This window comes from Aquarana catesbeiana, linkage group LG03 (genome assembly GCF_042186555.1).
Source record: "Aquarana catesbeiana isolate 2022-GZ linkage group LG03, ASM4218655v1, whole genome shotgun sequence".
Taxonomy (NCBI): Eukaryota; Metazoa; Chordata; class Amphibia; order Anura; family Ranidae; genus Aquarana; species Aquarana catesbeiana.
The window spans coordinates 553,974,910-553,987,609 of NC_133326.1; the positions used below are offsets into that span (position 1 = coordinate 553,974,910).

Genomic DNA, 12,700 nt, shown 5'->3' on the forward strand with positions numbered 1-12,700 from the left:
GCGGTGCTTGGTTTTTGGGGCCCCTTACGCGGCTAGGCTCCCAAAAAGTCCCACATATGTGGTATCCCTGTACTCAGGAGAAGCAGCAGAATGTTTTTTGGGGTGCAATTCCACATATGACCTTGGCCTGTGTGAGCAATATATCATTTAGTGACAACTTTGTGCAAAAAAAAAAAGTTTGTAATTTTCCCGCAACTTGTGACAAAATATAAAATATTCCATGGGCTCAACATGCCTCTCAGCAAATAGCTTGGGGTGTCTACTTTCCAAAATGGGGTCATTTGGGGGGGTTTTGTGCCATCTTAGCATTTTATGGCCTTCAAAACTGTGATAGGTAGTGAGGAGTGAAATCAAAAATTTACGCCCTTAGAAATCCTGAAGACGGTGCTTGGATTTCGGGGCCCCGTACGCGGCTAGATGTTTATTCATAACTGACGCATCGTAAACTATCTTTACTATGCTTCAGTTTATGAATGGACAGGACCTCTGTCTCCTGTTCATGTACCTGCAATGTAACAAAGGCCCCTTTCACACATGCGGACAGTATGTCCGTATTTCATCCATCCGTTTTCGGATGAAATACGGACATACATGCATCCCTATGGGATAGCGGGTGTCAGCGGATGTACATCCGCTAACACCGGATGTTGTCCGGCTCCGCTCTCGTCCGATTCTGCGGACGGAAGAAAATCCTATTTTTCTATCCGTCTGCAGAGCGGATCGGAGGAACATGGACAGACGGTCCGTGTTCCTCCAATCCCCCATAGGGGAGAGCGGAGATCTGACAGGGCGGTCCCTGCACAGTGTGCGGGTCCCGCCCTGTCATCTGCCTGCTCAGCTGGGGAAAGCGGAGCGATCCCCGCTGAGCAGCGGATAAACACGGGGCGGATCAACACGGATCCGTCCCGTGTGAAAGGGGCCTAAAGCTACAGAGAAAGGGACTGGGGAATGTGTCCTCAGTCCCTTTCTCTGTCTCAACAGTGAGACTTCAGGTGTCTATTTAGACTCCTGATACCTCACCAAAGCCCCCACTCCCCCAACAGGGCTGTCAAAAATTTGTAATAAATAATGAAAAAGTAAAAAAAAAAAAAAAATACTAAAAAAATAAAAAATTGTAAAAAATTAAAATTGACTGACACCGTCCACTGCTCTACTAACACCACCCAAAAAAAATATAAAAAAATTGAATTGAAAAAATAATAGAAAACGAAATTGTAAAAAATAAAGTAATAATTAAAAAATAAATTGTAAAAACATAAAAAATAAAAAACTACTGGCACACTCCACTGCTCTACTGACACTTTCCACTAACCCCCCCCCCCCCCCCCAGGAAAAAAGCATTTTGGAAAAAAAGGAAAAAAAATAATAAAAAAATAATAAAATAAAGTGTAAAAAAAAAATAATAAAAATAAAAAACTACTGACACCTACCACTGTCTAACGTCCTCTGCCCTACTGACACCAAAGCATCGTGGAAAAAAAAAGAAAATTAATGTAAAATGTAATTGTAAAAAAATAATAAAAGAATAGAAATAATAAAAAAAAAATACTACAGACTCCATCCACTGCTCTACTGATACTGTCCACTGCCCTATGTACACCATCCACAGCCCCCCAAAGCAAAAATGAAAAAATAAAAATAAAACTGACACTGTCCACTGCTCTACTGACACTATCCACACCCCCCACCCCAAAGCATTGCGAACAAATATGAAAAGTAATAAAAATAAATTGCAGCAAATAATAAAAAAGTAAAAATAGTTTAAAAATAAAAAAATTAGGGCTCATTCACAAAAGTTCTCTTGCACATGCAGTGTGAATGAGCAGTTTGTTTAAAATATTTAATTGTTTTTTTTCCATTTTCATTTGTTTTTGCATTTTCATATTATTATTTCCATAAATCGCCCCATCAAAACCCTCAGCACCAGGCCCATGATATCTCTTAATCCGTCCCTGGGCAGAGTGCTGTACATAGCTTCCTGAAAATATCACAGCACCCTGCCTCAGCACTCCTTTTAAGAGCTTTCAGCCCTGATACAAGCAACACAAATATCAAAATATCATGATGGAGGGATGTCAGTCTGGAGGAGTCAGTGTTCCTAGGCAGACAGTATTTGCATTAAGACCACGCTAGGTAGTGCCCACAAGTGATGGTGAGCCTCCATGATTGAAAGATCTAGCTGGGGAGGAAAGAGAAAGATAGTGGATGTCCCCTAGCCAGTTCCAGCACACACTATGAAAAGCTTACAGTGAATTCAGAGTAATGCCGCATACACGCGATGGGATTTTCCGACGGAAGATGTTCGATGGGAGCTTGTTGTCGGAAATTCCGACTGTGTGTAGGCTCCATCAGACATTTTCCATCGGAATTTCTGTCACACAAAATTTGAGATCTGGTTCTCAAATTTTCCGACAACAAAATCCGTTGTTGTAAATTCTGATCATGTGTACACAATTCCGACGCACAAAGTTCCACGCATGCTTGGAATCAAGCAGAAGAGCCGCACTGGCTATTGAACTTCGTTTTTCTCGGCTCGTTGTACGTGTTATACGTCACCGCGTTCTTGATGTTCGGAATTTCCCACAACATTTGTGTGACCGTGTGTATGCAAGACAAGTTTGAGCCAACATCCGTTGGAAAAAAAACATGGATTTTGTTGTCGGAAAATCCTATCGTGTGTACAGGGCATTAGTCATTTCAATACAAGAGAAGAGCCTGTACAACTATGCAAGACTGAAGGAAAGGCTGGAGTTCAGCATTAAAGCCCAATTCCAGCTTGCCAAATAAGAAATAAATTGGCAGGAACAAACCAATGGGAGGGGCTATCATGAGTCCAGAGTACAGTACACAGTATATAAACCCTAAATCTATGCTGTAATACATTTGGAATTAAGCTTCATTGTATACACTGGGGGGGGGGGGGGGGGGTCAGTGTCAAGGTTTCCTACCCGGAGATCCTGCCAGTAAGATCACTTCCTGTTGCAGGCTGACACTTCTAGGCTAACGACTCATAACTTTCAGCTGTGTTGTCAGTCTTCAATCAGGTCTATCAGATAGGCAGTCCAATGGCCGACTAAAGGGGCTCACGTGGCAGGCCGACAACGCTGCTGCTAATTGAGGGGCAGTAGCTTAGCGTAGTCAGCGAAAAAAAACAGCACATACAAGACGTGTAAAACAAGACAAGAAGATATGTATTTTTTTGTGTTTCGGTTTCATAGAGCCTGACCTGTCATCAGGGCTCCAGGCCAAAGCACACTGGAAGTAATTACATCGATTAATATTAACGCCCTCACCATTACATGTCCATCTATAATGCTTCTATAAAACCATTTATTTTCATTCAAAATGCTGATTATGCTCACTCATAAAAAAATCTCTGTTATGTTACAGTGTTTAAAACAGTTTTTGCTTATTCTTAAAAGGCGCAGTTCTGCTGGGTGTGCAGAATGTTAAATGCAGGATTATCTCCCTTCAAAACTACAAATGTTATCTTTCCAAATGGGAAAAGACTCGAGCCAACACTGAGCGAGCGGATGAGGCCAGCAGTTTGCCTGGAGGGGGGTCACGGAAAATACAAATCACAAACGTGTTCAGTGTCTGAACACAGGACTCTGTGTCGCCTGTTACTAGGCTGCTAGGGGTATCACAGACAGTTTTACTTTCACATTTTTCCAATCACAAGCCCTGCTGGACCCCAGTTGCCTGGCTGTCTCATTTTCAGTTGGGAATCTGTCAGTAAGGTTTTTTTCCGCGGATAGTTTCTCACATGGGTCAGTCACCAGGTAATGAGGAGATTTGCTCAAATCTGTTCTGTGATTAATTCAGCAAATCAGAATCTGCTTTCACTTCTAATGTTAGACTGTCTGCCAATGAAGAAACGAGGTCCACTTACAGGACTGTGCAAAAGTTTTAGGCAGGTGTGAAAAAATGCTGGAAACTAAATTGCTTTCATAAACAGAAGTGTTTAATAGTTTATTTTTATCAGTTAACAAAATGGAAAGTAAACGAACAGTAGAGAAATCCAAATCAAATCAATATTTGGTGTGACCACCTTTTGCCTCCAAAAGAGCATCAATTCTTCTAGGACCACTTTCACGCAGTTTATGAAGGAACTCGGCAGGTAGGTTGTTCCAAACATCTTGGAGAACTAACCACAGATCTTCTGTGGATGTAGGCTGCCCCAAATCCTTCTGTCTCTTCATGTAATCCCAGACAGACTTGATGATGTTGAGATCAGGGCTCTGTGGGGGCCAAACCATCTCCTCCAGGAATCTTTCTTCTTCTTTCGCTGAAGATAGTTCATAATGACTGTATGTTTGGGGTCATTGTCCAGCTGCAGGATAAATTTGGGGACATGCACACGCCTCCCTGATGGTATGGCAAGAAAGTATCTGCATGTATTTCTTAGCATTGAAGACACCATTGAGCCTGACCAAATCTCCAACTCCATTTGCAGAAATGCAGCCCCAAACTTGAAAGGAACCTCCACCAGCCAGTCGACAATGTTCTGTGACATAACCAGACCGTAATATACTTTATGTTCCTAGCGGTCAAAGTCGCTATTGCGACTGTGTGGAAAAGCCCTGTTATAGGCATAGCATTGATCAAAAAACATAAACTCATGTGGATCTTGCTGAATGAAAAAATGATGAGTGTCCTGCGAGACAAACAATCCCTTTTCAATAAAATATGGTCCCCCTGGCTTGATTACTTACAGGTCCTTGATGTATGCAGTTGACTCCACGGATCCATGATTGAGGATCCCCAGGTGGATCCACACTTTCTTCTTTTCCTTTCTCCAACTTTCCTCTCGTTCTTTTGTTTCTTGCCAATCTTGGCATCATATCTCTACAGCCTTCTTGTTTCTTTTCTTACCTAGATACTCCTGCGCATATTTGGGGGTTTGAGGTCTCCCATATGGGACAGTTATGGTGTCTGGTAGTGGGAAGTGCCTTAGAAATCGTACAACACAGGACAGAGGCTCTATCACCACCTAGACCAATTTAAATTGGTTATGTTTTAGTGATGTTTTCAAATCATGGTCCTCATGTTTTGCATAAATATGATTTGCTAGGTGGTCAGTTAGATGGCTGTCTCTTAGTTCATGATGTCTTTGCACTTTATAGTCAATCTTTGTCCTTCCGTTCTTTACAAGTTTATGTATCTCCATGGGGCCTCACGGAAGACCCATGCTGGTTGTTATGGTCTTCTTCCATTCCTTCTTCCTCTTATACTTGTGCGCTACTTTTGTTACATTTATAGAGTACGTGAGGATTGTTTGCTGATCTGCCAAGTGATCTTTTCTCTTTGTAATTTTCAAAACAATTAAAAACGACTGAAACAGAAAGGAACCTCCACCATGCTTCACTGTTGCCTGCAGACAGTCATTGTACAGCTCTCCAGCCCTTCGCAAACAAACTGCCTCCTGTTACAGCCATATATTTCACATTTTGACTCACCAGTCCAGAGCACTTGCTGCCATTTTCCTGCACCCCAGGTCCTATGTTTTCATACATGTTTGAGTCACTTAGCCTTGTTTCCACATTGGAGGTATGGCTTTTTGGTTGCAATTCTTCCAAGAAGACCACTTATGGCCAGACTTCTCTGGACAGTAGATGGGTGTACCTGGGTCCCACTGGTTTTAATCATACACCTGACTCTAAGCCTATAAAATCCTTGAATTTGTGCAAGTGTACAAAGTGTGCAAGTGTAAGAACTGATGCTGGTTTGAAACCAAAGGTTAGTCACACCAAACATTGATTTGATTTAGATGTTTCTTCTGTTCTCTCACTTTGCATTTTGTAAATTGATAAATATAAACAATTAAAATATTGATTTTTTTAAAGCATTCTTACTTTACAGCATTTCTTTACACCTGCCTAAAACCTTTGCACATGTTCTGACATGCCCCAATATACAGCAACAGTATAATTTTTTTTAAAGAAAGTATTTTTTTTTTAAATAAAATGCTCACCCTAAGCTAGGGTGATGTCATCAGTCTGCTGCAGGCAGGAGGAAGCATGGCCTCAGTCCATCCCTCATACATATACTGTATATGGTGCTAGGTCCACTTTGAGCTTGACCTGTCAAAAAAAGACAGGTTTTGGGTCAATATCAAGAACACGGCATGTTAACAGTACAGGCAGTTGTCATTCTGACAGATAAAATACTCCTAATATTTACATTACACCATCATTAACAAGCATAAACAATAGATTTAGATTTCTCTAAATCTAAGAACATTTCTGTGGTGTTTTCATTACATCCGTACATTGTGTTCAGTGACTGCTCCCCTTGGCTGGCAGACACAGAAGGAGACACAAGAAGTGTGAGAGGCAATTCTAGGTGAGGGTGGGGAGGGGGCCTTGATTGGAAGAAATACCCTTAAGGCCTATTCACTGGTGCACTGCGTTAGGATAGTGTAAAATTCACATTTTACCAAGAATTATCACACATTCACAGCATAGTGTGTACTAGAGTGTGTTGGATGCCACTCATTTTGGAAGTGCACCATCACACAAGTGCATTGTAACACACCACAGCTCAAAGATGTGAAGTATCTGTGTGTGTTGCAGTGAGTTTCATTAAGAAAAGAGAAGCCCGTAGCAACAGCATGTAATGCATAGCGGAGGGCATACATGACTGTGGGAACAGGGGAGTTAATAGTTTAAGGGGTGGGTACAAAAAAGTAACCGAGGGGGAGGTATCAAACAGGGCTTTATAGGTTAACCCCGCCCAAGGGGGAGTAACAGTGGTTGGAGAAAGTTCATTGAAGATGGAGCTGGACGGACTTATGGAGCAGCTCAGGAAGGAGGCCGTGGTTCGTGGGGCAGCATGGCTGCAAGAGACCATAGCTGCGGCTTTGCAGACCAGTCAGCCTGAGGCGCTGGGTAGGTCTGGCGGCGCCAGAACGCGGCGGTCCCGGCCGCCCGAGCGGTTCTCCCCCAACCAGCGGGTTTCTGGACAGCGGCAACCCGGGACTCCTTCGGGTCTCGCGGTGGGCCCACCGCCAAAGAGAATGGCCGGAGCGGATGGCGGCAGAGCGAACGCCGACGGGACCCGGCGGAGCGATCGTCTGGAAGGGATGGAAGCGGCGGCGCGGCCCAGCAGAGCGGGCAGAGTGAGGAGCGTGAGCCCCGCCCCCTGCAGGAGTCAGCCAGCATCAAGGGAGAGGACACGTGCAGCAAGCCCTGGGCCGTCCGGTTCCACGGCAAGGGCACACAGGAGGATCGAGAGGGGTCGGCCCAGCGGGGCACCACATGTACCAGGCGGCAGGACTGAGGTCAGGCACACCGGTCCGGGCAAGGCAACCTGCAAGTCAGCGGGCGGATGTGACACGCGGAGGCGGGGGCGTACTGCCACAGTCACAGCGGCAACCCCGGCGGCCAGGCCGGGCGGGCCTTCGTCAGAGGAAGAAGAAGAGAGAAGCGGCGATCGAACAGGTGGATGGTCCGGGTCGGAGGAAGAATCGGTACCCCAGCAAAAGCGAACGGCAGCGGTGGAGATCCCTGTTCCGGCTGATGAGGCTACGCCTGTGCAGCCTGGTGAGTCCAATGTTTTATCCCTTAATTCCAGTCAGGCCAGAGTGGGGGGGACGGGGGTTTCAGTGGGGGGCGGGGGCAGCAGTGGGTCGGGGGTGTCAGGCAGTGGGGGGGCTACAGCATTGGGGGGGGTTTTAGCAGGCATTAGGGAGCTCCTGCAGCGCTTTGAAGGAGCAGGGACGGTTCCCTCGGGCCCTGCAACAGCGTGGGCGCCGCCGGCAGGAGGCACCGGGGCGGTGGCACTCACGGGAGGGACAACGGCGGGGCCTTCGGTCACAGCGGCGGTGGCCACGCCTGCACCGGTAACGCCCGGGAGTACAGGGGCGCAGGGGACGGACAAGACAGCTGAGACCACAAGTAGGCAGGATATAACCAGATTGAATGATGCAGCCAGGTGCGAGGTGTATGTATGCTATGAGGGACCGTTGGGCGCGCACCTGAAGCAAGAAGTGCGGGAAAAACTGTGGAAGTGTGAATATGTTGAGATATTTTCCCTACTGCCGTTAGAGAAATTTAATCTGGATAGGGTGAAACCTGATGATTCAAAGAAGGAGGACGAGGAGAAGAGGAGGTACAGGCTGATCCCTAGAACATTTGCAAACTGGTTGCAGGCTTTTGCGATTATGGCAAGTGTGATAGGGGAGAAGCACCCGGAGCATTGCTCAGCTCTATTTTGCTATCAAGATGCTATCGGAGAGGCGTACAGGGTTTATGGGGGCACGGCGTGGCTGAGGTACGATGAACAGTTCCGTCAACGGAGGGCAATCAGACCGGCGCTCCGTTGGGATCACAAGGACATCAGCCTATGGATGAGATTGATGACGACGACGACGAGGGCCCCCAACCAGTTTTTTCCAGGAGGGACCGGTGGACCTTCCACCCAGGGACATACGGTCGGAAACAAAAAGGGGGTTTGTTGGCAATACAACGCCGGGACCTGCAGGTTCGGAACCTCATGTAAGTACAAGCATGAGTGTTCAGGATGTGGGGGATCCCACCCGGGGTCAAGGTGTTTCAAACAAGGAAAGGGTAGGCAAGGAGAAACTGCAAACAAAAGGGAGGACCCCGGTGAGAGTGGAAAAGATGCGGCCGTTTCTAGGTAGGTACCCAGACAAGAAAGCAGCGCAATTGTTGGATAAAGGTTTCTCAGTGGGATTTAGGATACCGTGCAATCTGTCGGTTATCCCGCCTGTGTCGCCTAATTTAAAGTCAGCCATGCAACACCCGGAGGTAGTTTCTGAGAAACTAAGGAAGGAGGTTGCATTGGGTCGGATGGGAGGTCCTTTTTCGGTGTCGCCGTTGGATAATTTGGTGGTGTCACCGCTGGGTGTGGTCCCAAAGAAGGAGCCAGGAAAATTCAGGCTAATCCATCATTTATCTTTCCCAAAAGGGGGGTCGGTCAATGATGCGATAGACCAGGGTGAGTGTTCCGTGACCTATACATCATTTGATGCGGCAGTGGGATGGGTGCGACGGTATGGTAAGGGGGCTCTCATGGCAAAGGCAGATGTGGAATCAGCTTTCCGACTGCTGCCAGTACACCCGGACAGCTTTCGGTTGTTGGGATGTCATTGGAACAACGAATTTTATGTCGACCAATGCTTACCAATGGGCTGCTCTATATCGTGCGCGATATTTGAGCAGTTCAGCTGGTTTGTGGAAAGGGTAGTTAGGGAGGTGTCAGGTGTGAATTCTATAATTCATTATCTGGATGACTTTCTCTGCATGGGCCCAGCTGATTCAAGGATCTGCGCGGTGCTTTTGGCTACGCTGGAACATATCGCAGACAAATTCGGCATTCCATTGGCGGCTGACAAAACGGAGGGACCGAGTACGGTCATCACGTTCTTGGGCATTGTGCTAGACACGGAAGCAATGGAATGCCGGTTGCCGGGCGATAAACTGGAGGACCTGAAGAGGGAAATTGCGGGGCTCATGGGTTTGCGGAAAGTGCGACTGAAGACGCTACAATCGGTATTGGGTAAGCTTAATTTTGCATGCCGCATATTACCAATGGGGAGGGTCTTCTGTCGCAGGTTGTCGGCCAGCACGAGCGGCGTAAAATCGCCAAGGCATTTCGTTCGATTAAAAGAAACACATAGAGCGGACTTAAAGGTGTGGCACACCTTTTTGGAAGCTTTTAACGGGAGGGCTTTCTGGATGGCTGGTCCGGTCAGCAATTTTGACTTGGAACTGTTCACTGATGCCGCAGGTTCAACCGGTTTTGGGGCATTTTTTCAGGGACAATGGAGTGCTGGGCCTTGGCCTCAGTTGTGGTTGGAAGCAGGATTTACAAAAAGCTGGTGCTGCTGGAGTTGTTTCCGGTGGTGCTGGCGGTGGAGTTATGGGGAGCATCATTCAGGGACCTGAAGGTGCGTTTCCACGGGGACAACCTAGGTGTGGTACAGGTAATTAATAGGAACACGGCATCATCTCCGCCAGTGATTAGGCTATTACAACATCTGGTACTACGTTGTTTGCAACTGAATGTTTTCATTCATGCGGTCCATTTACCAGGGGTGGAAAATGTTATAGCTGATGCGTTGTCTCGCTTCCAGTGGGAAAGGTTCCGGGAGTTGGCGCCGGAGGCGGAGCAACACGGGGTTCCTTGTCCCGACTGGCTGTGGGGGATAGCATTGGCCTCATCGCCGGATGGATAAAGAACTCGGTAAGTGGGTCTACGTGGGCGGCTTACACCAGGGTATGGCAGGAATGGATGGATTTTGTGAATGAAATCGGGGAGGAGCCGGTGGGTGGAGAGGTGCGGTTGCTCTTGATATACTACATTGCCAGGAAGATGGAGGAGGGTGTGTCTGCAGCTGTAGTGAATAAGAATGTATCTGGGTTGGCCTTTCTGTTTAAGTTGCAGGGTCAGATGGATTTTACGAAAGACTTCTGGGTCCGGCAGGCAATGAAGGGTTACAGAAAGGCTTGGGTTAAGAAGGATGTGAGAAGGCCGGTGACATTCGAGATTTTGCAGGGTGTTATAGCACAACTGGAGAGGGTGTGCTCTTCAGGTTATGAAGTGCTGTTGTTCAAGGTAGCCTTTTTATTAGCGTTTTTTGGGGCCTTTAGAATAGGGGAGTTGGTTAGCCCTTCCAAGAAGGTACAGGGAGGGCTGAATTATCAGGATGTGAAGTGTGAGGCGGAAGCCTTGCAGTTGTATTTGAGAAAATCAAAGACCGATCAACTGGGAAGGGGCAGAATCGTTAGGGTGTATCCGGTTGTGGGTTCGGTGTTGTGCCCAGTTGGGACAGTGCGGGAGTTTTTGAGTTTGCGCCCGGCGGGAATGGGCCCCCTTTTGGTACATTCAGGTGGTGAATGTTTATCCAGATTCCAATTTGGGGCAGTTTTTGCAAAATGTATCCGGGGTTTAGGACTGACCGAGAAGGATTTCTCGTCACATTCCTTCAGGATAGGAGCAGCCACGGAAGCAGCCAGGAATGGATTGGGGGAGGAGATGGTAAAAAAGATTGGTAGATGGGAATCCAAGAGGTTTCAATCTTATGTGCGGCCCAATTTGGTGGTTAGTTTGTAGGTTAATTATTTGTGGTGTAATAGAGATATGGGTATGGTTCGGTAAGTGTTAATAGGGTTGTTGGTTATAGTATGGTTTCCTGTGTTTTTGTCTATTTCAGATTCGCTGCCTGGGATGGTCTGGATCATGGGTCATTCCTATGTGGCGTGGGGGGCTCGGAGAGGGGACGCCCGACACGAGGGTAGGCAATTGGGTTTTGGCAGGAGGGAAGCGTGCATAAAGTGGCTGGGGATCCCAGGCATGTTGTGGGGCAGATTGGTGCCGGAGGTGCATCGTTATGCACAGCGCGATAGGCCGCCGGATGTATTGGTAATACATGCCGGCGGTAATGACCTGGGTATTAGATCTATGGTGGACCTGAAGCGCGACATCAAGTTGGATGTTTTGCGGTTGAGAGAAGCCTTTCCGAAAATGGTGATTGTTTGGTCAGACATGGTGGCCCGGACTTCCTGGAGGATGGCGAGATCAGTTGAGGGGGTCAACAGGGCACGTAAAAAAATAAATAGGGAAGTTAGCAAGTTTGTAGTAAATAACGGTGGGCTGGCGGTTAGGCATTTGGAACTCGAGTTCGAGACATGGCGGTATTTAAGAGCGGATGGAGTGCATTTGAACGAGGTTGGAATTGATTTGTGGGCCTTGGGGCTACAAGATGGCATACAGAGAGCACTTCGGGTGTGGAGGGGCACCCAAGATTAAGGTGTTATTCTTGGGTGCTGTGGCGGGCGTTGGTCTGGGCAAAAGAAGGTGGATGGTAAAAGTAAGAGTCTTTTTTGGGAGCCTAGCGTTGCTATGGCTCAGGATTGTGGTTCCCGGTTAACGGAGGTTAACCGGGAAGTGATAATGGGGCACTGCGGTCATTGCTAGTCTCTGAGCCAGCTTGTCGGCTTGAGGCCTATTTTTGATAGATTTGATGGGACCGCAGTGCTAGTCCTGTTATGGACACGGAGGATTTTTTAAGATATTGCTCAGACCAACGCTTGATGATCAAACAGGTTGTTTTAACAGATGTTGTTGTTTGTTGTTGATGTTTTTCTATTTATGATTGATAATGTTTTATATGTTATATTTTTATATAAAATTATTTGTTAAATAAAAATTAGGCCACTACGGCCTTTTATACTCCAAGCTCGGTGTGGTTTGAGTTATTGGGGTAGGAATGGACGTGGTTTGGTATTAGGGGAATAATGACATCGGTATCCGTCAGTCAAGAGAAGCCCGTAGCAACAGCATGTAATGCATAGCGGAGGGCATACATGACTGTGGGAACAGGGGAGTTAATAGTTTAAGGGGTGGGTACAAAAAAGTAACCGAGGGGGAGGTATCAAACAGGGCTTTATAGGTTAACCCCGCCCAAGGGGGAGTAACAGTGGTTGGAGAAAGTTCCCGCCCACCCTCCCCTTTTTTGATATATTACGGTCGAGTAGATCTGGTTAAGGTTAAAGTTTTAAAAAAAAAAAAAAAAAAAGAGAAAAAAGGAAAGTGATGGCGGGCGTTGGTCTGGGCAAAAGAAGGTGGATGGTAAAAGTAAGAGTCTTTTTTGGGAGCCTAGCGTTGCTATGGCTCAGGATTGTGGTTCCCGGTTAACGGAGGTTAACCGGGAAGTGATAATGGGGCACTGCGG

The 12,700-nt window shown here is 46.9% G+C and overlaps 1 protein-coding gene across 1 annotated transcript; it reads left to right on the plus strand.

Moving 5' to 3' along the window:
* Window positions 1-10,257: 10,257 nt before the first annotated feature.
* Window positions 10,258-11,079, plus strand: LOC141133996 (uncharacterized). The gene has a single exon (XM_073623593.1). The coding sequence runs from the start codon at window positions 10,258-10,260 to the stop codon at window positions 11,077-11,079; it is 822 nt and encodes a 273-aa protein (XP_073479694.1).
* Window positions 11,080-12,700: the final 1,621 nt, after the last annotated feature.